Source organism: Podarcis tiliguerta (assembly GCF_965153285.1).
Source record: "Podarcis tiliguerta genome assembly, chromosome: 5".
Lineage (NCBI taxonomy): Eukaryota > Metazoa > Chordata > Lepidosauria > Squamata > Lacertidae > Podarcis > Podarcis tiliguerta.
Genome location: NC_139538.1, coordinates 51,591,264 through 51,614,947, shown reverse-complemented (window position 1 = coordinate 51,614,947; position 23,684 = coordinate 51,591,264). Strand labels below are relative to the sequence as shown.

Genomic DNA, 23,684 nt, shown 5'->3' with positions numbered 1-23,684 from the left:
ATTGTATTGTAATGGATGTTAATGGAACTTGAAGCACAGCCTGAGAAAAACGCTTCAGGGGTTTGTATGTACAGTACATCCAAGACCCAGTGCAGTTCTGCCAAAACTGATCTTATGTACTCGGACCATCTTGTCCTAGTGAGCAACCTGGCTTCCAAATTCTGCACCTGCTGCAGTTCCTGAACTGTCTTCAAAGGCAGCCCCAATGCATTGCAGTTGTCTAGCCCAGAGGTTACCAGAGTTTAGACCAGAGCTTTCCAAACTTTCCATGTTGGTGACCCGCTTTATAGACGTCCTTCAGTTTTACTAGAAAACCGAAACTAACCCCTTTCCAGCCCCGGGAGGAGCGCGAGTAGTGTTTGTGCGACACACCTACACACTGCTGCGACAGACGTGTCGTGACACACAGTTTGGAAAGCTCTGGTTTAGACAACAGCAGTTAGGTTGTCTATGAGTCACTTGCTAAGAACTGGAAATAATTAAAAATACATGAATTGCTATTTTACAGAAACTTTAAACACTGAAAGTGTTGAACACACACTGCAGAATTTATACTTAGGCTTATCTGTTGTTGTTTTTTTTACATTAAATTTAGGAATAGTGGAACTACTGTGAGTGATTTTTTTCCCTTTTTTGGTCTTCCATTGAGCTATGTCAGAATACTGTGGCTTTAGTTTGAGCCCTGGGTGGCTATATATGAACATTCATGATAAACTCATATTACTGATTAGTTGGTAACTAACTTTAACTCTTTGCATATATCCACGTGGCATGTAGTTTGGTTTTACTGTATTACCAAGAGGTAGGGGGAATCTTGCAATTTCTCTTTTTTCTTGATTTTTTTTTATCAGGCAAAGAAGTATCATGTCCTTCAGGCACAATGTGGTGACATTCAATAATGGCTAACCAAATGGTTATATATGCATATGATAAGATACTCCTTGGTAAATGGCTGTCTACACTGCTCACTTTTTTTAATCAGAAAGGTAGTGCAGTGAACAAAACTATATATTGGCTTTTCTGTCAAAGAGAACATGCTAGGTTTTCGTTTTGCTGCTGCTTCAGATAGAAGGACTGCTTTATTCAGCATTTTATAAAGAATGGAAATGAGGGTGGTTTCTTGAATTTACTTTGCATATATGTCTGCAGTATAAATAAATTTCCCTTTTGGGATCCTTTCTCTAAGGGAAAAAGAAAATGAAACAAACATTTTGTCAAAATATATACATAAGCAGCTGCAGGGCTCAATCTTGGTTTCCATAGTGACTGCCTAGCCATCTTCAGGCAAGTGTAACAAAATCTGAGAGTCCTCCAAATCATGGAACTGCAGGGGCAGAGATTATTCTTTTCCCCTTTTCCCAGCCCCAGAGATGAGCAGATTTGCTTTGGCTCCACCCTTGCTGGATGTAAGTAGAGGGCCAAAATAAGGCACAACTCTGCCGTTCCTGCCTAACTCTAAATTGTGGAGGGGAAGATGGAGATAGGTTGTCTTTGTCTTTCTGCTTTTCAGGGGCAGGGGGTCCTTGGCAAGCCCCTCTCTGTCAGGAGCTCATCCTACTCTCGAGTAGGACCCTGGTAGAAACACATGCCTGACTGGCATGTTCTCTCCCTCCTGGTCGATCGTTCGGGAGCTTCAAAAGCTTTCTTCAGCCCGAACATCACAGCGACCGATGCCAACAGACACCGGCACACTTAGGGATCTGCAGAGTGTTTGCGGTTTGCGTAACAGACCTCAGCAACTCAGCATTTTGGTTAATCTACTTTATTTACATATAAACAAACACGGAGCGCTGCAACATGGCTCCCTTTCTCTCTAGTATCAGACAGCAAAGAGAAAGAGCAAAGGACAATAGTCCCACTTCACGGAACACAGTAACACAAATATCCTGTCTCCGTCACTTCCCACTCTGTGGAATGAAAACATACACCATCATGTGATAGACAACAATCCCATGACTGTAATCATGGAGCAGGAATTTTAACACACTCTATCCACTCACCAGCTCTGCATGCAGTGGCTTGGAAGGAAGAGGAGCACATACTTTTACTAGAGGTGTGCAGCACCTTTGCTACGGCTGAATAGCAAGTGATTTGGGATGTCTTTACCCCTCACTATGGTGAAACAAAATGTCAGCCGAGTGCCCTAAGTTGGCCAAATGGTATTCTCTCTCTGTACTTTTCTGCAAACTGTATCTCTGGTTTCTTAATGTTTCTTTAGGTTCGTGGAATTTGAAATGCTGCCTGTGCAACACTGGAAATCAACGGATGGTTATTCTTATTGTTGTTAGATCAGAACAGTGGATGGGTTGGAAGGGTGGGTTGGAAACTTCCTTTAACTTTTCCAAAAATTCTCTGCTGCTCTGCTTGAAAATAATTTGTCCAAAACTTCTCCAGCACTCTGCAGACAGCCTTGCACACAGCCATCATCACCTCGTAAGGCTTGCTGGAAGGCAGTCCCCTCCCTCCCAAGCACAAGCAGACACTCAAAAGTCAAGGCATTCAATATGAAGCTTCTAGCATGTTAAATAATGTACAAGCAAAAATACCCACCATCGCCACCTCTTAAATTATTTTATGGTAAGAAGCAGCATAAGGCAAACCTTCATTCTCCCCTGAAAATATGAAAGTAATCACAGAATTGTAGAGTTGAAGGGACCTGAAGGGTCATCTAGTCCAACCGCCTGCAATCCAGGAATCTCAGCTAAACCATCCAGGACAGATAGCCATCCAACCTCTGTATAAAAACCTCCAAGGAAGGAGAGTCCACAAGCTCCTGAGGAAGTCTGCTCTTGTGCCTTGCAAAACTCTTAATATTACCTGCTGAATTGAACCTCGGTTAAGCAAAATCTTAAAAGACACAGGTGGTGCTGTGGGTTAAACCACAGAGCCTAGGACTTGCCAATCAGAAGGTCTGCAGTTCGAATCCCCGCAACAGGGTGATCTCCCATTGCTCGGTCCCAGCTCCTGCCAACCTAGCAGTTCGAAAGCATACCAAAGTGCAAGTAGATAAATAGGTACTGCTCTGGCGGGAAGGTAAATGGCATTTCCGTGCGCTGCTCTGGTTCGCCAGAAGCGGCTTAGTCATGCTGGCCACATGACCTGGAAGCTGTATGCCGGCTCCCTCGGCCAGTAAATTGAGATGAGCACCGCAACCCCAGAGTCGGTCAAGACTGGACCTAATGGTCAGGGGTCCCTTTACCTTTACCTTTAAGCAAAATCTTAAGCAAAAATGTTTATTGGAGCAAGATGTTCTTAGCAGCAGTGTTAGTAGAGGTTTGCAGGTTTTTAGATACAGTCATATTTCAGGTTACGAATGCTGTGGGTTGTGCGTTTCCAGGTTATGGACCGCACTGAACCCAGAAGTACTAGAACGGGTTACTTCCAGGTTTCGGTGCTCATGCATGTGCAGAAACGCTAAATTGTGCTTTGTGCATGCGCAGAAGTGCTGGATCGCATCATGCGCGTGCGCAGACGCGGCGCTGTGGGTTGCGAACGCTGCGAGTTGCAAATGTGCCTCCCGCACACATCACGTTCGCAACCCGAGGTCCCACTGTATTTCTGTAGTCCTTCATATGGAAAAAATGTGCCTCCCCCGTCCTCAATTTCTTTCTTTTCTGAGTGGTACTAATCTTTTTTTTATATAAATGAAATGTTAGCTAATCATCACTTTTTCTGGTTGACCTTATGTTGCGGTGTTTTTCTCCATTTCCAACCATTCAAATGGTTGAATGCATTTCAGTATTTCATTTTGAGTTTAGCATGGAGCAATTTCATCCTGAAGGGGTAATTTTAACTTGTTAAGACTTGAAACTGAAAGGTAGGACTTAGGTTTGGTTTCCAGCATCAGTGCAAAACCATCCTTTGTACCCTAATCATAGTGCTGGAAATAATCCTCCCGTATAGTAGCTTGTAGAAGTGAAGCATAACTTTTTAAAAAGAATAATGATAATTCATACAGAGAAATTTCAAGCAAACAGATTGGCAATTCTTAAATACTGTTGCTGGAAAAGAAAAGGAATATAATGAAGAAAAAGGAACATGCTTCAATAAGAAAGTATCAGCTGAAAAAGTTTGTGCTTAAAAATAAGTATAATGCTGGAAGACCTGTTGCCCTTGCAAGTCTGTTTGAAAGTTGTTACAGTATGCACTTGATCTAATAATGAATTTAATTATGCATACAAGAACTCCCTAGGTATCTTTTGAACTTCTTCACAGTTTATATGAATTTTTAATTTAGCAGTCTCGGAAAATCACTTTTCATTCTATACTAAGGAAAACTGACAGAAATACTGTGAGAATCACATTTTCTTTATGCCAAAAGATTGTCTCTATTATACATTAGGTTTTGGAAATCTTTTCTACAACATGGGATAAACATTTTTGCGGGCAGAGGGTATGTGTGAAGCAAAGGGTTCTGGTTTTTGCAGATGTGATTCAAAATTAAACTAAATTGAAAAAAAAAATTAAACTAACTCTCAGTTGTATTTTCAGAGGGGTAACATAGCTGTGTTAACCTGTTGCAACATTTTGCACCAATTCATTGTGCAGCTTGTTTAAAAAACTTTAAGTGTCAGCAATTAACTTATTAGGGAGTTCTTCAGATAGTTGTATAGGTTTGTATTTAGCATAGCACTGCATCAGGGTTGCGTCTGCACAAGAATTTCTGCTTGCAAAGTGGGACTTCCCCCCTCTTCTTCCCCTATACACTCTCGGCATTATTTAGGGGTTCTCCCAACCCTCTGGAACAGATTTGAGGAGAGCGCACACAGGGGCAGGACTGGAGGGATGGAAGTCCTGTTGCACAAGGGGAAATCAGTTTGTGCTAGACAAGCTTCCCTCCATGAATTGCATATGCAACTTGGGATTTGTTTTAAAGAGAATTACGGTTGAATTTTGATGTCTATTCAGCATATTCAGTTACAAGTGGAAGAGCAAATGCTCCTCTTCAGAACATAAATAATTACATTAAATTGATGCCGATTTCTTGGAATATTCTGAAGTGTCCCTTTCAAGAAGAGATACTTCAACCCATAGCAACAAAGGAAGATTTTCTTTCTTTCTTTCTTTCTTTCTTTCTTTCTTTCTTTCTTTCCGGCCATCACTTGAATTTGTTCTTAAACCTTCCCACACTTGACGTCATCAAGACCCAATTATGATTGCTAAAAGCATTTTTTGGTCCGTAAGTGTTGCAGTAATTGTAATGTTAGTGCAGAATAGAGTACAGATATAATGATTCCTTCAACAATTGTTAGATGCTCTTTAGTAAAATTAGGATACAAACACACATTCTTTTGCTTGAATATAAATAATAATTTAACCGGATTTCCCCTCCCCCCTGAAAAGTCTAATAGAATGTGTGTGTACTGATGTTCTTCGTGCTTTATAAAACCTGGAGCAAGTAGAACCTGGACCACTATGGTGCAGTGCCTCAGTTCCAGGTTCCAGCCAGCCATGGCCTTTTCTGGGATATTCCATACCATCCCCCTGTCCCCTGCAACAGACATCTGACATTCTGTGGCTACTGAGCATGCTCAGTCCTCATTGGCTTGGTTTCAGGTCCTCTCCCTTCCTTAGTATTCCCTCCCCACCACATTTTTTACTTACAAACATTGGGGATTTGCCCAAGCCTGCTGATAACTTCCCATTTTGGTTACATAAGGTTACGCACTCATGGAGTGATTTCCCTGTTGGTATACAGCAGGTTTCTAAAAGTGGCACTCTACAGACCACTTGGAAAAGTGAGCGTAATCAACCACCTGCTAATCACCTGGCACTAGATAGTTGAAACTTCAACTCATAGCAGCAAAGGAAATCTTTTTTCTTTCTTTCCTGCCATGACTTGAATTCTTTCTTGAACTTTCCCACACTTGACATCATAGGACATCAAGCATGGAAAAGTGTCCTTGGTTCACTCAAAACATCCTGGCTGGCCTAATGAAGCTTGCAAGCCACAGGCTACCCATCACTGATTAATATGATATTATATTAGCAGATACAATGGTGCTCTTTTTGGCTCTCCCTGCACATTTTCTCTTTTTGAGCACGCTCTCTCCCCCGACTTAAGGACAAATTAGTAGTGCATTTAGCCAATATGACCCTAGGTATTGTATTACTTCACCTTATTTAGTCTTGTTTTTTACCTGCAAGTCCAACCTGGTTACTTCATTCTAGTAAGGCAGCTATGTTTTCTTTCTTGCAGGCCAGCCCTCCAGACATCTACATCGAAAGGTTTAACATAGCACTTGGACAGTATATGGGAGCATTACAGAGCATTGTGCCTCTTTTCATATATATGGTAAGTTTTTAGAATACTTTTTCAAATTGTGCATAGTCTGGAAGGAAGGAACTGATTAGGTGCGAGGTATAGCAGTGGTCAGCAATTAGATTCTCCTGAAGACTTACATTGGGAGTTAAGCGGGAAGATCTCCTGCTAGAAGCACAGATTTCCTCTCTCTGCTCATAGAATAGAATCATAGAATTGTAGAGTTGGAATGGACCACGAGGATCATCTAGTTCAACCCTCTGCAATGCAGGAATCTTTCACTCAAAGTGGGGCTCAAACCCACAAACCTGTGATTCAGAGTCTCATGCTCTACCAACTGAGCCATCCCTCGTGGGCTCACTTGGACTTATTCCACTAGTTTTATTAAAGCCCAGGCCTTCTGTGCTGCACCCTTTTATCCCCCAGCAGCACCTTCTGAAATTAACCTCTCAGTTAGGAACAGAGCCATCATAACACGGTGCATTCTGTTCTCAACCCAAACAGCCTGTCCAGAAGCATGCCATGGCTGATGGTATTGAAACCCAGCAGCATTGGTCAATCTGCAATGCAACCATGAGGTTTGGCTCGTACAAGCTGTCTGTACTTGTTTTTTCCCCGTTTTCCCCTTGGCTGCTTGGGAGGCGTTATAAGGGACTGCAGAAAGGTGCAGCAAAGAGGGCATGCTTGCATAACTCAGGTTACAGTTAACTTAATCTCATCTAAGAGTGCCTGGAGTTGCATGGCAACCACTCGGGTTGAGTATGGTTGTACTGCATCAAGCATTGCTCATGAGTGTTCTAAAATTGGTATAAGCACTCATTTGGAAGAATCAGTTTTGCCATTAGCTTGGTGTGTTAAGCTTAAGAGTGCATGTACATTTATTTTCTTGCAGAAGGGTTACCAGGCTTTCATATTTATAGACATTTTGTATCTTGCATAATCTTTCCTGGATCAGTAAGGTTTGCTTCTTGTTGTTGTTGTTTTTTTTTTTTTTACATATTCAGACTATTTAATTCAAAACATGCACTTACATTGCATATGTTAATGTGATTTACACGAGGAAGGGGTATTAGATGGGTTCTGCTCTAAAATGTCTTGCAGCTAAAACACTGCAAACCGATTTGAGAAACTTGATAACTGTGCATATCAAGAGAGTTCTGATCTACTTTGCTGGTCCCATGCCAAGAAGCAGAAGTTGTAATGCTTATTATTGCAAGAGCACTTCATTCATTTATTGAATTTTTGCTCTAGCTGTGTTTTTAATGTACCAAAATAAGCTTGTAATTAAAAACAACCCTCTGTCAACACACCATCTCAAAAATACGATTTGTTTATGCACAGTTATGATTTGGGTTTTGTCAAAACTCTCTTACCCACGTAGAACCAACTGTTACTAGATCTCAGATTTTAAAAAGAAGTGTATTGGCAGGTCACAGATAAGATTTACAAATATGTGCCATAATTTTATTGCTTAGTATTTGTTTGATTTAAATGACTGTACCACAGACACTATTTATAACGCTTTGACTTAAGCTCATGTTATCTGTAGTCCTAAAAGAACACTGGAACAATGCAAACTTGTGTTTCGTTAACAGCCTTTAAAGATACGTAACTTAAAATCTTTTCAGGTGCTTTTTATGTTTCTCTCCAGAAATCTCGGCTGACAAACCAAGCTAAGCTGTTAGAAAACTCTTGGTCCATGGAGGCCATTTGTAACTCCCATGACTGGATCTAGGCGCATCTCCAAACTGTCACCAGAAAACTGATTAGCTGGTATCCTTGGTACCATTGCTTTTAGAGAGCATCCCATTAGCTATCCTTCATAGTATTGAATAATGATACACACATTAGGAGGGTTATATTATTTGCCATGGCAACAACTAAAATGGATGTTGTAAAGATTATTGTGTTCTCCTTTAAAACTACCTGAGCTGGTCATTATGTAGCCTTTCTTTTGTGTTGTAATATTTCTTGATTTGATTTTTTAAAATGACTTTTGACTAAATGATAAAAATTCTGAACGGTACTGAAGGGTTTTAGTGTTATCAGAATATGTGCTAGTAGTTCACAATTGACCTTTTGTGAGGAACGTTTTGAAGTTGTTTTGAAGCATGTGTCTCTCTCAAGAGAAAATGAAGTGCTTGGAGGTGTCCTGTATTTGGCTGAAATCTCTGGGTGGTATGTTCAGGTCTGTAGTGATTCTAAATGGAGTATGAAGTGGGCAGTGTGTTAACTGTTGCTTTAGTCAGATTTAATGCCTTGGTTCTCGTTTTGCTCTGTCTCTGAATCAACTGTGTGTTTCTGCTGAATCCAATAGACTTCACTCGCTTAGATTCATATAATAATTTCTGTATTCTCGTCTCCCAATGGCACTCAAGCCTGAGGATCATTGGATCTGGACTATTTTCACACCCTAATACCACATCCTGTAGAATTCTATCAAATATATTTCATCTGTACACTTTGAATGAATTCAAGGAACCGAAATGCTTTTTCTGTGCAGCCTGAGCAGGAGCAGTCACCATTAAGAAAAAGAGGTCGGAATAGGCCAATATATATGTGGACTGTCCCTGGATCAAGTGATGTTTCTTCTTTAAGTCCTCAGAGTTTTTAACCCAGCTCAAGATTGTCATCTGAACTAGCCAGATGTTTAACAGGCAGTCCATCATTTGAAAAATAAGACTTTCGAGCTGATTTGCCCCAAAATGACAAGTAGACATTCCATTTAGGTAAATGTAACCTTGGTTTAAGGAGCCATTTGGATGGAGGATTCAAAACATGATGTGTTTTTCTCTTTGCTCTATGTTAAAAAATCATCATCACCTTAGAAGCCCCAGCACATTTTGTCTCCTGACATCTGCTAGGTTGCATTTGATAGTGGTAGACTATAGTGTGGCATAATGGTTAATGTTGGGCTATGACCTGGGAGACCAGGATTTGAATTACTACTCAGCTATGAAGCACACTGGGTGACCTTAGACCAGTCACTGTCTCTCAGTCTTGCCTACTTAACAGGGTTGTTGTGAGGATCAAATGAGGAGGAGAGCTATGTGAACCACCTTGAGCTCATTGGGGGAGAAGGTGGTATATAAATGCAATTAAATAAATAAGTAATAGTGGGGACAGCTGGGCAGATCTGGTGTTTGACAGGTATCATTAATATTCATTTTATATGCTTGCTATATGGAGGACCATAATGGCAACTGATGTGTGATGCTGAAGAACAGCAGTGATACAAGCAGGAAACGGCTCCTGTAGAAATATGTGATGCCTGCAGTACTGATAAGCAAGAAAGCTCTACTGTGGTTTTACATTGAACTGTTTTATCACTCTGTGAACGCTTTCTATGTACCATAATGGGGTAGCAAAAGTTGTTAGAATCACTTTCAAAGAAAGCTATGTTTACTTTATATCAGGTATGAGCAACATGCAGCCATCATTTTCATTTCAAGCACCCCTTGGCCTAATTTCATGCATGTGGCAAACAAGGGAAAAGGGAGTGGCAGAGAGAGAAAGAGAAAAGAATTCCTAGATCTTGGGGTGATCTAGTGGTTTTTAACTTCTGTATTGTTGATTTCCTCTCTCCCCTTGAAATGGGTATCATGCAGGAAAGCTGCCTATAAATACCTTGTAATAACAACAATGGATAATAATAGAAGTTGGGCCACTTGTGTCTCTAGTACAGCCCATGTCTACCACCACCATGTGGTCACCAATAGTTTATCCCTGAAGGAATGCAGTGCTCAAAAGCAACAACAACAAAGGTTCTAAGGAGTGATGATGAATGATGCTTTTCTGAAGATTTTCACAGGCCTTTTTTTTTGTGTGTGTTGCTGTAAACCCAAAACAGTTAACATGGTTTCTTCTGTTTTGTTTTTCAGAATAAGTTTTACATAGAAACCAAGCTTAATCGAGACTTAAAAAATGACCTTATAAAACTGTTTACGGAACATGTTGCAGAAAAGCACATTTACAGCCTAATGCGTAAGTAAAGTTCTTGGGCTTACGTTTTCTAAAATATTCAGTTAATTGGCTTCTTTCGTATTGTGGAGTTACAAAATGCTGAAGTTTCAGTATTAATGGGGAAATTGAACAGGTAAAAAGTCTAAGACCAAATATTATATCAAGGAACCTTTAATAGCTTATTTCAAAATAGGCTTTGAAGACCAGATGATGGATGTCATTTATTCCTGGCCTATATTAGAAAATGCAGTATGATTGATTATTTCAATAAATACAGCTATCTGCTGAAGAGGTTTGAAGCAGATGTCTTTGACGGTATTAAGTTGTACTAAAATACAGTCATAATGCATCACTGGGAAAAACTGGCTCCATCCACAGATTTTCTGGCTTTTTGTGGTTTTATTGTGAACAAGCAGCATGCCAAGTCACACCCACTGTACTCCATCCCTGATATGAGCAGGATATACTAACCAGAAAGCCTAGACTTCCTGTTCCATCTGAACAGGGGGTTGTGATTTGTTTCTCCCTAGCAAGCCTTGATCTTTAGCTAACCTTAAACCATGGGAGGTGAAGATTATTCATCAAGTTAGTTAAGGAGAAACAAGCCACGATCCACAGTTTAGATCTGGGCTTCTGAGTTTGCTTTTCCTGCTCATGCCTGGAAAGGAGTTCAGTGGGAACATTAGGAAGCATACAGTAGCATGCTGGTCATTCACAAAAAACCATTGTAAGCCAGGAAGTCTGCAGCCACAGAGTTCACTGTTGATTTGTTCTTACTACAAAATCCAGCTTTTTGTTACTTTTTTTACAAATCTTTTGCTATAAATGGAAACAGTCCTCTTCAGATGTCAATGTTGACATTGGCAAAACAGCAACTATCTCTGGATTCAAACCAACCCAGTAGGAAAATAAGAACACTTCAGTGATTACTTTGGCCTCCATTGAAATCGTTCATGGAAATTCTGTTCTCCAGACATTTTCATAAACTGTCACCAGGTTTCTGCATATAATGAGCTACATATTTCATTTTTTTGTATGTGTGGAAGCATGAAACATGCAATTTTCCATGCCTGTCTTTAGGAGAGCTGCACTACCTGCTTTTTGTGAACCTATACAGTCAAACCGCGGTTCCCAAGCGGCTCTGTTTTGGAATATTTCGGCTCCCAAATGCCAAAATCCCAGAAGTAAATGCTCCAGTTTTCGAACGGTTTTTGGAAGCCAAACGTCTGACCCGGCTTCCGCTTAAGTGCAGGAAGCTCTTGCAACCAGTTGGAAGCTGTGCCTTGGTTGCTGAATGTTTTGGAAGCAGAACGGGCTTCCTTAACAGATTACATTCAACAACCGAGGTTTGACTGTATCGGCTTTGATTAAGGTAAACTTGTTACTGTCAATGTATCAGCCCAACTGAGGTGCAGGTAAGAATTATTAGATACAACCTATAGCTTGCATCAAAGTCCCATAAGTATTGCATCTAAAGGCTTTCTGCTAGTAGTTTAATAGCACTTATTTAAAATCCCCTTATATCAAATCAAGGTAAACAACTGATCATAGTCAATAATAGGAAATGTCTGTTCTTCACTTCTTACATCCCAGTCCACAGCTAATAAACTCACAGCAATGCCATTTTGTAGTATTCTACATTTTTGCTGTCTAGTGCTTCAGCGTCAGTTCCATTTACAGTAGTGCCTCGGGTTAAGAACTTAATTCGTTCTGGAGGTCTGTTCTTAACCTGAAACTGTTCTTAAGTTCTTAACTGTCCTGAAGCAAAGTTCTTAACCCGAGGTACTATTTCTGGGTTAGCGGAGTCTGCAACCTGAAGCGTCTGTAACCCGAGGTACCACTGTACTTGCAACTGTTAATTTTTCTAAATCATTAACGTTATAATTTTAGTGAGACTGACTTATGCGTCTGACATATGAATGAACTGGCAGCAGTTTTTTATTTAGGTGTAAAGGTCAAGGCATTTAGATGTAAAGGCATTGTTAAAAGCCAAGAAGTAATTTCCTGCACTGCTATTGGGAGTAATCAATAGACATTAAAAGGCTGAGTCACCTCAGTAACTATAAGGGATTTTTTGGAACCATCAAAAGGTTGACGTGCTAGGTTTTCTAGTATGGAGAAAAGACAACCAAAACACGATAGCAGTCTATAAATGTATGCCTAGTGTGGAGAAAGTGCATGGGCCTGAAGGAGTGTCTCCACCCCCATCATTCTGCCCGGACACTGAGGTCCAGCGCCGAGGGCCTTCTGGTGGTTCCCTTACTGCGAGAAGCCAAGTTATAGGGAACCAGGCAGAGGGCCTTCTTGGTAGTGGCACCCGCCCTGTGGAACGCCCTCCCACCAGATGTCAAAGAAAAAAACAACTACCAGACTTTTAGAAGACATCTGAAGGCAGCCCTGTTTAGGGAAGCTTTTAATGTTTAACAGACTATTGTATTTTAATATTTTGTTGGAAGCCGCCCAGAGAGGCTGGGGAAACCCAGCCAGATGGCAGGGTATAAATAATAAATTATTATTATTATTATTATTAGCCAACTCCTCACCCATTTTCTCATAATAAAAGAACTCTTGGCCACCCAGTTATATTAATGGGTGAGTACATTTTCAATGCAGTTCATCATTAAGTTACAGCAGTGGTTCCCACTTGGTGGTCCATGGACACCAGGGGTCCCCATAACCCACCCAGGGTTACCTTCAAACTCTTCTGTTAACTTACCATTGCATACAGAGATTTTCCTCTGTTTTTTAATACAAACTGTTATTTTACTTGATTTTATTTTTAAGAGGCTTAAAATGTTTTCTTATCTTGGGAAGTTTTAACAGGCTTTAAAGTTCTTACTGTGTCATGTGGGGGTATCAATAGATATTGGAAGGATCCAGTATTTTCATACTGTTGTTAAGAAAGATGGTAAAGGCAGTTGTCTCTATATTCGGAAAAGGTTGTTGGAAAATATTAGAATATTCCTCATTTCTGAATTGATAATATTTTGAATTGATAATATTCTGAACTGATAATATTAGAATATTCCTCATTTGCAATTGATAATATGGTTCATTCAGTTTCTGAAAAGGTTATTTGGATGCCACCATTACCTGCTTAATTGGCATACAATTAATGTTTAAGTGAGTTTCTTTTATCATTTCAGCTTTACTCCTAGAAGCTCAGACCACGCCTTTTTGGATAGACCCTTCCACTATGGCAAACATTGTCAAAGGATTGTATATGCTTAGGCCAGGTAAATTACTATTGTTATTTTTATTATTATTTTAAATACTCTTTATTGATTTTGCACATTGTTTAGAAAACAATAAAACAATGGGGGAGAAATGGTGATCACATTTTGATGGATAGTAGATATAAAGAATATTGATACGTAGTGTATCTTATGCTTCACAGAAGGAATACAAACATAGGAAATGAGCTAAATCATTTTTCTTTTGAATAGTCTATAATTTACAGGACTGATGTCCCTGGAAAATCAAGCAGCAAGTTCCTTTGTCTCCATGGTGCTGATAATGCCACGGTTGAAGGTTTGGTCCCTGGATGGGATAGCTGCATTTTTCTGCATAGCAGGGGGTTGGGCTAGATGATCCTCAGGGTCCCTTCCAACAATTCCATGATTTTGTGACTTCTGCCCTGTTGACATGGCCTGGCTTATGTATGCATGGCAAAAAATGAAAGGGCTTGGCTTTGAAGCCTTCAAGAGCGGTATATTTTTGGCAAGTCTCAATAACCAGTGAGAGCCAGTGTGGTGTAGTGGTTAAGAGCGGTAGTTTCATAATCGGGGGAACCGGGTTCGCGTCTCCGCTCCTCCACCTGCAGCTGCTGGGTGACCTTGGGCCAGTCACACTTCTCCGAAGTCTCTCAGCTCCACTCACCTCACAGAGTGTTTGTTGTGGGGGAGGAAGGGAAAGGAGAATGTTAGCCGCTTTGAGACTCCTTAAAGGGAGTGAAAGGCGGGATATCAAATCCAAACTCTTCTTCTTCTAACCAGATCAACAAGGCGTATCTCTCTCTCTCTCTCTCTCTCTCTCTCTCTGTGTGTGTGTGTGTGTGTGTTATAGTCCTTTCTTATAATCTATTTTGGCCAGATTGTGGACTTGCAGGTGAAGTCCTAGATCAGAGCCATTAATGTCAAGGTGTGTAGTTAAACTGTGTGGCACATGGGAAATTGGATGCATTTGTGGTACGTTTGTGGTTATGATTGCTGTCGAAACACTGGGAACACCTACTCCACCAGGCTGCTCCCTGACAGACATCTTTCTCTTCTACAGCTAAGCAATCTGATGCCTTGTATATGCATTTAGCATGCAGCAAGATAATATTTAATCCTTTCATAGAATCATAGAGTTGTAGACTTGGAAGGGACCCTGAGGATCGTCTTGTCCAGCCCACTGCAGTATGCAAGAAAATACAGCTGTCTCATACTGGGATTGAACCTGCAATCTTGCCATTATCAGCACCACGCTCTAACCAACTGAGCTATCCTTTCTATGTCGTGTGAAAGCTCAGTGCTAGGGTGTTACAGGCCTGCCATATGAATTAATGTGTGTGCGTGCGAGTGATTTTGTTTCATTCACTATTACTTTCCATTTCTACACAGAATGGGTTCAGATGGCACCAGCTTTATTTTCTAAATTTATTCCAAACATCCTCCCTCCTGCTGTAGAATCTGAGCTTGAGGAATATGCTGCTCAAGACCAGAAACTCCAACAAGAACTTATTCAGGAAGGATTTTCCAGGTAATAACCCTGGCATTTAAAAATTAGTACCCAGTTTTTTTCAGCAAGTGTCTCGAATTGATGTTGTTGGGGTTTGGGAGTGGGGTCAGTCATGGCTATGACTATGAGCTGAAATAAAAGTGCAGCCACAGTCAGAATAATTGCTGCCAGCAGTCCTTGTACTTGCCCAGAAAAGTCAGAACAGCTTGTGTGTAAAGCAAACATTTTATGAACTGCCCTGAGAGTAGAGTTTAAAGTGCAATAATAACAACTGATTCCCTACCCCTGTACTGTTTGTTTCTTGTAAATGTTTTGCGGAAGGAGCACGTGTTTCTTTGTTCTCTTCCTTGGTGTTTCCATTGACCGTGGAGAATGTGTTCACTGAGGAGCTATCAGGGATAGGGACAGTTTTCAAGGACTGCGAACAGGACAAAACAAAGACATTGCCTTTTGAACAACTGCTACAAAAGCACCCAAAGCTGTCTGCTTAAAGCCACATGATAGCCTTGATAAACCAGCTACCAGAGTTTTGAATGTTGTGATGGCGGAGTGGATGGGAATTCTTACTGTTCTGCTTTGTTTGTTGTTATATGTCCTTCTTATGTATATGTGTGCACACTTTCAGCTTTTGCCAGGAAAAGCAGGAGTTCTCTCAACACTCTCCTTAAAAGGTTGTACAGTGGTACCTCTGGTTACGTACTTAATTCGTTCCGGAGGTCCGTTCTTAACCTGAAACTGTTCTTAACCTGAAGCACCACTTTAGTTAATGGGGCCTCCTGCTTCTGCCACGCCGCCACCGAGCGAGTTCTGTTCCCATCCTGAAGCAAAGTTCTTAACCCGAGGTATTATTTCTGGGTTAGCGGAGTCTGTAACCTGAAGCGTATGTAACCCGAGGTACCACTGTACTTGAACCCATGCAGAATGGCTGTAGGTTTCTTGCGTAGTTACACCTAATCACTTTAGCCTGGAAATCTGATCAAGTGCTTGTTTTATTTTCATTTTGAATTTTAAACTGCTGTTCCCCAGTGACTCTGGGTAAACTTAGCCTTGGGGCTGATATTTAGCACTAGCAATGTTCCAGGAGGATAAGTTATCTGTAGTGCTAGAGGTCACTTACTATACAAAATAGCTTAGCTATGAGTCATACATATGTTGGAGGAATGTTAACTCTTCTATTTTGTTCACTAAATGGAACAATGTTGGCTTGGAAGCATTTCTTTCAGTAGCTTATCAGTGTGGTTTCCAAGATGCTCAGTTCAAACCCCTTTGGAAAAATAGTAAATTTGAGAAATTTCATCAAAACACTAACTAGTCTGATGGCTGAGGCACAAATGCCAAATGAAACTCCCCATGTTAGTAATTGTTGCCCTTTCCCAGTTTCTAAATAAGCTGCTTAAATAAAGCTGCTTTCCTGTGACTAATGGCAGGGTTGCTCCTTGTGTCTCAGATCTTTTAGGTAAAATTAGATGGCTCATTAAATAAATGTATGTTTGCTAACATGCTTGGTTATTATAATTATTTTTTTAAGATAGCCCATTCTGGGCTGTTAGCAGCATGGATGGGAAAAGGTTATGGCATCCTAATGAAAACAGCCCCTCATTGAAGTTGCTGTTCACCTCCAAAAGGAAGTTGTCATAGGTGTCAATCTCATGTTATGTTTTTGGGTAGGATAGCTACTTCTGCATGGTTGGATCCGTCCCTGTAACATTTAGAAAGGTGGCCATTGTGTTGGATAGGTAGATTATGTGTCTGCTTCACATGCCAGTGTTACTAACCACAGAGCGGTATGCTGCCAGCATGGGAAGTAAGCACATCATTTGCTTATCCTCTGCAGCTGCTCATTTCAAATAACTGCTGGTGTTGAATAAGACCATACAGAAATAAAACCCTGACACACAGGTAATTCAAAACTTGGCCCTAAATATTAGGGATAATACTTGTCAGGCAGAATAAATTGATTCTGGTACATTCTGTTCTTTCTGTTATTGTTGCTCTTCTGGCATACATAAATATTATATTTTATTTGTATTGTTTTTGAACTCGTATGTTGATGTCATGCTTCATGCTAACTTTCTATAATTCCTTCCATTGCTACCTTTTTTTTTTAGAGGTGACCAGTCACGTAAAAGAGCTGGAGAAGAATTAACCTACAGTAAGTAATTTAGATTACCATTATAAATTATTTGATTAACAACAGACGCTTCGTTTGAGACAGTGAAGCAAACAACTCCTTTAAGTTAAGTTCCTGTGTATGGCAACTTGCAACACGGTCAAAGAGAAGGTGCCAGGGTGCAGAAGGTTTGGAATGTAACCTTGAGGAGTAAGAAAAACTGGCTCTCTGTAGTTCCACTTCCCTCTGCATCAGGCATAGGCAAACTCGCCCCTCCAGATGTTTTGGGACTACAACTCCCATCATCCCTAGCTAACAGGACCAGTGGTCAGGGATGATGGGAATTTTAGTCTCAAAACATCTGGAGGGCCGAGTTTGCCTATGCCTGCTCTACATCTCTAAAATATTGGTAATAATAAAGTTTGTACAGATGAGCAAAAAAAGATTCAAGAAGTTGTAAATTTAGTATTGGATCACTGAAGTGTGTGTGTGTGTGTGTAGGTTTACCTTCAGCATGCTATCATTGAATGGATACTACTTGAATTGGCAGGATCAGAAATACCCAGGCCTTATCTTGCAGGTCCGTTCTGCAGAACAGTGTCATTCTGCAGTCCTTGGTGCTCCAAACTGATGAAACTACTGTAGCGTGTTGTATAATATGGTGGTGTTTAGGGCTTTATGGCTTAACAGCCATCTATGTACTTTTCCGGCATATGTCCTTTAAGTTTCTTAGGGTATTTGTACGCATAGAAGAATGGGTGGGATGCTTGTCTTTTGAGATAATGGATCAGGTGGGAGGGCACCAGCAAAGATGCTACCTTGAATCATTTTTCTCTTTAAACTTTTTTTTTATTTTTACTGTTTTAGATGGTTCCGCTTCGTGTGCAAGCTCAAGAGGATGCAGATAGTGACTGCAACAAGTATTTTATTCTCAATACGAGCGGACACTGGAGTGACATTGGAAGGGAGGGTATCCAGAAGCCCCGTTGGGCTCTACTGATACTCAGGTTCTTTGATGCAAGCTATACCTACAAGAGGAGTTTGGACATATTTCTTGCCATGTAATAAAATATCTGTTTGCTGCTATTTGGGGGCTAACTTGGAACAATGTGACCAGTCTTGACAAGTTCTTCTTGGGCAATCCTGTGAGGAGCAGACCTTCCTGTTTCTGTTTTAAAAAGACCAGTGCATACTAAAACATGGTAGCCAAAAAAAAAAGCAGCTTCCTCTGAAAGAAACTTTGCACTTTCTAAATGTGTGGACATTGCTGAGCTTGTGCCCATTAGGTTTTGTCTGAAATGTTTTGCTTAGAAAGAATAAAAATTGATCACTTGGGAGTATTTCTTTTGTTCCACAAAAAGTTTGCATCCTAGAGTCAGTCTTACGTTATTGGCTCTTGACATTCCAGATTATAGTTCACCTATTCAGCCCCCTTCCCCCTATCCCCCCCCCCCTTGATATCCATTAATAGGTCCTTCTGTGCCCTCCGTCTCCTTGCTTTCAGCTTGGGTGCTTTGCAGCTTTGTCTCTCTTAAGCTGTGATTTGATTAAACATGCTGCAAATTTGCAAGATTTTCTTGCAACCTATCACTTAGGAAAACAAGAGTGAACGAAAATTGTAATTATGTTCCCTGTTTCCTTCCACATGAGAAGTATTAATGCAAGTCTCAGCATTTATTGTATTTTGTTGTTGGCTTCAGTAATGATTGCAAAAGCTTAAACCCCAGATAGAAAGCGGTTCCCACATGTGATTTCAATTCAGAGTTGAAACGCTGGTACATACAGATAGAAGGATTCAACAAGACATTGTGGGTCAGGTTATTGGCTCACATCTACCGTGTTGGGCTGTGACAGTACAGATAGATTTTTCTTTATGGTTTTAAGTAATCTGTTTATTTGATTACCTTGTTATTGGACTGCTATAATAGATTTAAAGAACGTAGCTGAAACTTTGATTGTAGCTTACCTCTGGGTAGCAAGGTAAGGTAAAGGTAAAGGTACCCCTGCCCGTACGGGCCAGTCTTGCCAGACTCTAGGGTTGTGCGCTCATCTCACTCTATAGGCTGGGAGCCAGCGCTGTCCGGAGACACTTCCGGGTCACGTTGCCAGCGTGACAAGCTGCATCTGGCGAGCCAGCGCAGCACACGGAACGCCGTTTACCTTCCCGCTGGTAAGCGGTCCCTATTTATCTACTTGCACCCAGGGGTGCTTTCGAACTGCTAGGTTGGCAGGCGCTGGGACCGAACGACAGGAGCGCACCCCGCCGCGGGGATTTGAACCGCCGACCATGCGATCGGCAAGTCCTAGGCGCTGAGGTTTTACCCACAGCGCCACCCGCGTCCCAATAGGGTAGCAAGGTACTCTAGGTCAATTTTACACACCCATGAAAAGCTTGTACCCTTTTCAGAAGGTAAGTGAATTGTGTACTTGATTTGCACGTAAAGGATTTTTCCCCTCTTGTTAAAGCTTGAACGTCCTGCAATAGATTGCACTGCATTGTGGGTATGAATATATATGCAGCAATCTGTACCTCATATGGGATGAATTTGGATCCCTGTATTCTACTTCTGGTCCCAGATCAGAGGCAAGTCACAAGGTGCTGTCCTGCCCACCCCGTGTTCTCTATGAAGAAGCACCATGCATGCATAGAGAACTAAGGGATCCCCTGTGTCTTATGTGTGGTAACCAGCTAGATCATACTCAGAGTAGATCTATAGAGCAGACTTGTTAGTCATGACTAAAGTCCATTGATTTCATCAGGTCCCTTCTGGGTAGGATTTAGTTGGATATCACACAATGAGGAGGTTTTTTTAATAGAAAGAGTAGATCGTTCCCTGCAATAAAAGGTAAGTGCAGATATTGATTGCCACTGAGACAGCAAAGCCAAACTGGATGCAGTTGTTCTGAGAAGTTAGTGCTCAGGGGAAGTTCATTGTGAACGAACCTTTAATATAAGTGTTGTGTCCGTGGAAGGCCATGGAGTGAAAGCATTTTGCATTTCCAGAAGTAATAAATGGCAGCTCTCTTTATTAGTAAAAAAATAATCTTATTACATGCCTTCCCCACTTCTGTGCACTGGTCACACTGGGCTTATCTGGTGCACAGAGTGCCCTGCACAGTTTTGAAATCTCATTGGGTAGGACTCTTGAGAGATATGCTTGTCAATTATAGTGTGAGAGCATTATCTTAAATAGCAAAATGGTACTTGGAAAAAGTGTTGGTTTGTTTTAAAAAGAACAACAAAACCCTTGCAATATCAAAAAATCTTTTAGACCTGATGGGAAAACTGGGCTCTTAGTTAATGGTCAAAAATTATGCATCACTTCAAAGAAGCCATGAGAGCAGATATGGCAAGAAAATTCCTTTCTACTTTTACATAGGCTGTCATCCTTTCTTTTGATATTCAAATGAAAGACACTAGGAAATTACAGGTTGTTAATTTTTGAAATGTTTTAAAAATTAATCCCTTGCATGTTCTTGGTTTGTTCAGTATTTTTCTTTGAAACAATTAATTAGATGAAAAGTACTAAGTGAGAGGCAGGTATAATTTTGTTAGAGCAGATTCTGCTGTGGAATGTTTTCCATTAGAAACAATGGACTACCTAGGACCTTTACCAGTGTAACATTTTTTGTGGTTTCATCTCCAGCAAATTGATACCATGAGCAGTATATTGTGACATCCCACTCAGTGTCCATAAGTTTGCATGCTGAGCTCCCAGTCATTGAATGTGATGAGCAAGTACATAGTCATGCCACTAGGATTACATTAGCCCAGTTGGCATCTGCTCCAGGTTGGCACCCCACCCACCAGACCTCAGTTGCCCTCAAGGACAGAGTTCACATAAGGCCTTCTGATGTTGAAAAGTTCGGGGGGGGGGTAATCTTTTGTAGGGAGGTCATATATATCCAATACTGTATTTAATGCAGAATGTATCTGCACAAATGCCACTCACACCAGTTGACTGAATATATCTTTGGATATGGAAAATGGGAGTGTGCAGAATGTCTGCACAACTTAGTAGTTTTAGCAACCAAACAAAGGCAGATTGAAGAAAATAAAACCAACATCCCTGATATAAAAGCTACTTGCTTCCGCAGTTATGAAAATAATTTTTATGATTTATTTATTTTTAAGGATGGGTACTTCGCTACATCCAGGTGATTCCTATTGTTGCAGCATTCTCCTCAGAATCCTCCCATTGAGGCTTTAGTTGTGTGGCAGAAGATGGCAGAGCTACAACTGCTAGAGCAGGAGTGAGGATCATCACCTGTAGTCTGAACAGCATCTGGAGGGTTATAGGTTCCTCATCCTGCTCTGGTTAGTGCATGAGGACTGGAGCCAAGCATATGGGACACCATGCCTACAGTCATTCCATGGCACTGGGTCTTCTCTAAAAGATGGAAACCTAAGAGTTGTATCCATTGAAGTCATCTCATTAATGCAAGGTTTTCCACAGTGGGACTTCCTTCCTTTCCCTTCTCCCCTTCAAATCTGTTCTGGCTTTCCCCTCCAACCCTACAGAAGAGATTTGAGGGGCACCGAGGAGAGAGACAGGAAGTTCCATTGCACAGGTGGAAGTCCTTGTGCTCATGGGGCAACTTAGTTGGGTGCAACCCATATTGTTCTGCCCTCCCCAGTTAATGTCGCCACTGCACTACAGATCACCCTGGTAAAGCACTACATTGCTTAGTATAACCCATCATATACTTCCTACCAATGGTCCTCTGCCGTTTGGTCCACTTTATCTTCATTTAGAGTGGTCAGAGGTAAAGTAATCTGAGGGATAGCCATCTGAAGCACAAGTGAAATATTTGGTACCACTGAAAGTGTGGGAGGTTGACGATCATGCCTGGGATTTGTGGTTCTTGTTTAACCAGAAAGGCCATGTAGTTAATCTTTCACCTTTCTGCCATTTTGCTTTGACCAATGAGATATACCCCTACAATAAGGAAACATAAGCAGAAAGTATTCATGGTGACTTATACCATTGCCATGGAATTCCCTTCATTTGGAGTGTTGGTACTGTTTGAGACTGAATATATTCCACATAGTCTATGTTGCTACGGATTAGAATGGGATTCTCATTTGATATTTTGTTGTTGGCAGAACTAGAGCTACCAGAATCAAGTGGATGAGAATGTTAATATAAAACACCCTTTTGATTTCCAAGAGTGTGCAGGTTTATTATGTATGTTGGGCTGCTTTTTTAAAAAAAACCTCTTAACTAATTTGTGATTTGTAAATAACCTGTAGAATTCAACTTTTGTTTCAGGTTATATAATTTTATTTGTGTCATTGAATGTTGAGTCTTAGGACATTACCTTTTTGAAACCAGTCCTTCTCTAAAAGTTAGGACAAAGCCTTCCTCTAATGTCAATATTCTACACATTCTTTGGGGAAAAAATGTTTTAGCCCTATGTAGCATCTTGCCTGACTAGGATACTGAAAACTTTTTGTAAAAATAAAAAAAAATGTTGTGTTATGTTGTAAATTAGTATTAAGATTTCTGTATGTTTTGGCATCTAATGCTGAAATCATTTGTTTCCTTATCTTCAAAGGGTTTTATCTTTGTGAGCTGAGCATGAAAGAACACGACAAAACATATGAAACAATGGTTACTCTGTAGACATTTTTCTTGGTCAGTCAGTGTGTCAGGTCTCTAAAGCCATGACTTAACCAAAGCAGCATGGTCTTAGCTATGGTGCTTCTGTGAATCAGACAACTTGCCACACGTGTGTATGTGTGTCTGAGTGTGTTTTGTTTCCCCCCTCAAATGAGACCTAAATAGCAAAATTTTATGCATCAGGTGTCATCTTATATATCAGATTTGTTTCTTGGGAAATTTGCTCTATTAAAATATTTTTAGACAAACATTTTGGTTTTGAAGTTTCCATTTTTAACTTGCATCCACTTATCCATACTGGTTTGCCCGGCTGAGAGAGACTTTGATGGCCAGTAACAGTGCTGGCATTACACAGTGAGTGCAGAAGTGTCCCAAGGAAAACTGCCTGCCTTTTGAAGGATGCTTCTGCAGTAATCAGCCAGAGAAGTAATGACATTATTTTCTCTGAGAATTCCATCTCGGATCTATTGTGCAAAGGTTCCTAATATTATACTGTTGAATATATTACTGTGCAGAGTGCACATAGGAGTTGCAGGCTGTTCGAACTCTTCACACGCCATTCACTGACATTAACAAATTTTCAGCATCCTAAAAAAAAGCACCTAGCTGCTTTTTTTAGGCTGCAGGAGAGCTGTGAAAAGTGCTTTGCATATATAGTGATCTTTTGATCTTCATTTCCTGAATCCCTATTTTGTCTGCCAGACATAATTATGCCAGTTTACATTTGCTGGTAATGGAACAGCAGTTCATATTTAAGACATCACAAAAAGTGTTGTGATTTAGCCACTTCACTGCTCAGTGGTTTGTTTGCTCGTGTATTTCCACCCTCTGGGTGAACCTTTCTAATTTCTAAAGCTGCCAGCCAGTTTTTTGTTGCTAGGGTAGGGTGATTGTGTGGCTAGAAACCCCTTATTCTGAAACAATTTTTAAATAAAAAAATTCATCTATCTAGGCTGATTAGGATGGCTTCCCCCTCTATCCTCCATATAATGTTAGTCATTGC

At 40.7% G+C, this 23,684-nt stretch overlaps 1 protein-coding gene across 3 annotated transcripts in view; it reads left to right on the top strand.

Annotated features, from left to right (window-relative positions):
- CACUL1 (CDK2 associated cullin domain 1) overlaps positions 1 to 22,931 on the top strand; it is a 37,491-nt gene extending 14,560 nt beyond the window's left edge. Inside the window, exons 4-10 of one of the 3 annotated variants that reach the window (XM_083441170.1) lie at positions 6,200 to 6,295; positions 10,144 to 10,246; positions 13,372 to 13,461; positions 14,896 to 14,968; positions 17,056 to 17,099; positions 17,925 to 19,037; positions 19,415 to 22,931. In XM_083441170.1, coding sequence (XP_083297296.1) covers positions 6,200 to 6,295; positions 10,144 to 10,246; positions 13,372 to 13,461; positions 14,896 to 14,968; positions 17,056 to 17,099; positions 17,925 to 17,965 — 447 coding nt within the window. In that variant the 3' untranslated portion in view covers positions 17,966 to 19,037; positions 19,415 to 22,931. Of the gene's footprint in view, positions 1 to 6,199; positions 6,296 to 10,143; positions 10,247 to 13,371; positions 13,462 to 14,829; positions 14,969 to 17,055; positions 17,100 to 17,924; positions 19,120 to 19,308 lie in introns of all 3 variants that reach the window. The other 2 variants (XM_083441168.1, XM_083441169.1) reach the window with 2 other exon arrangements.
- The last annotated feature ends 753 nt before the right edge of the window (positions 22,932 to 23,684 follow it).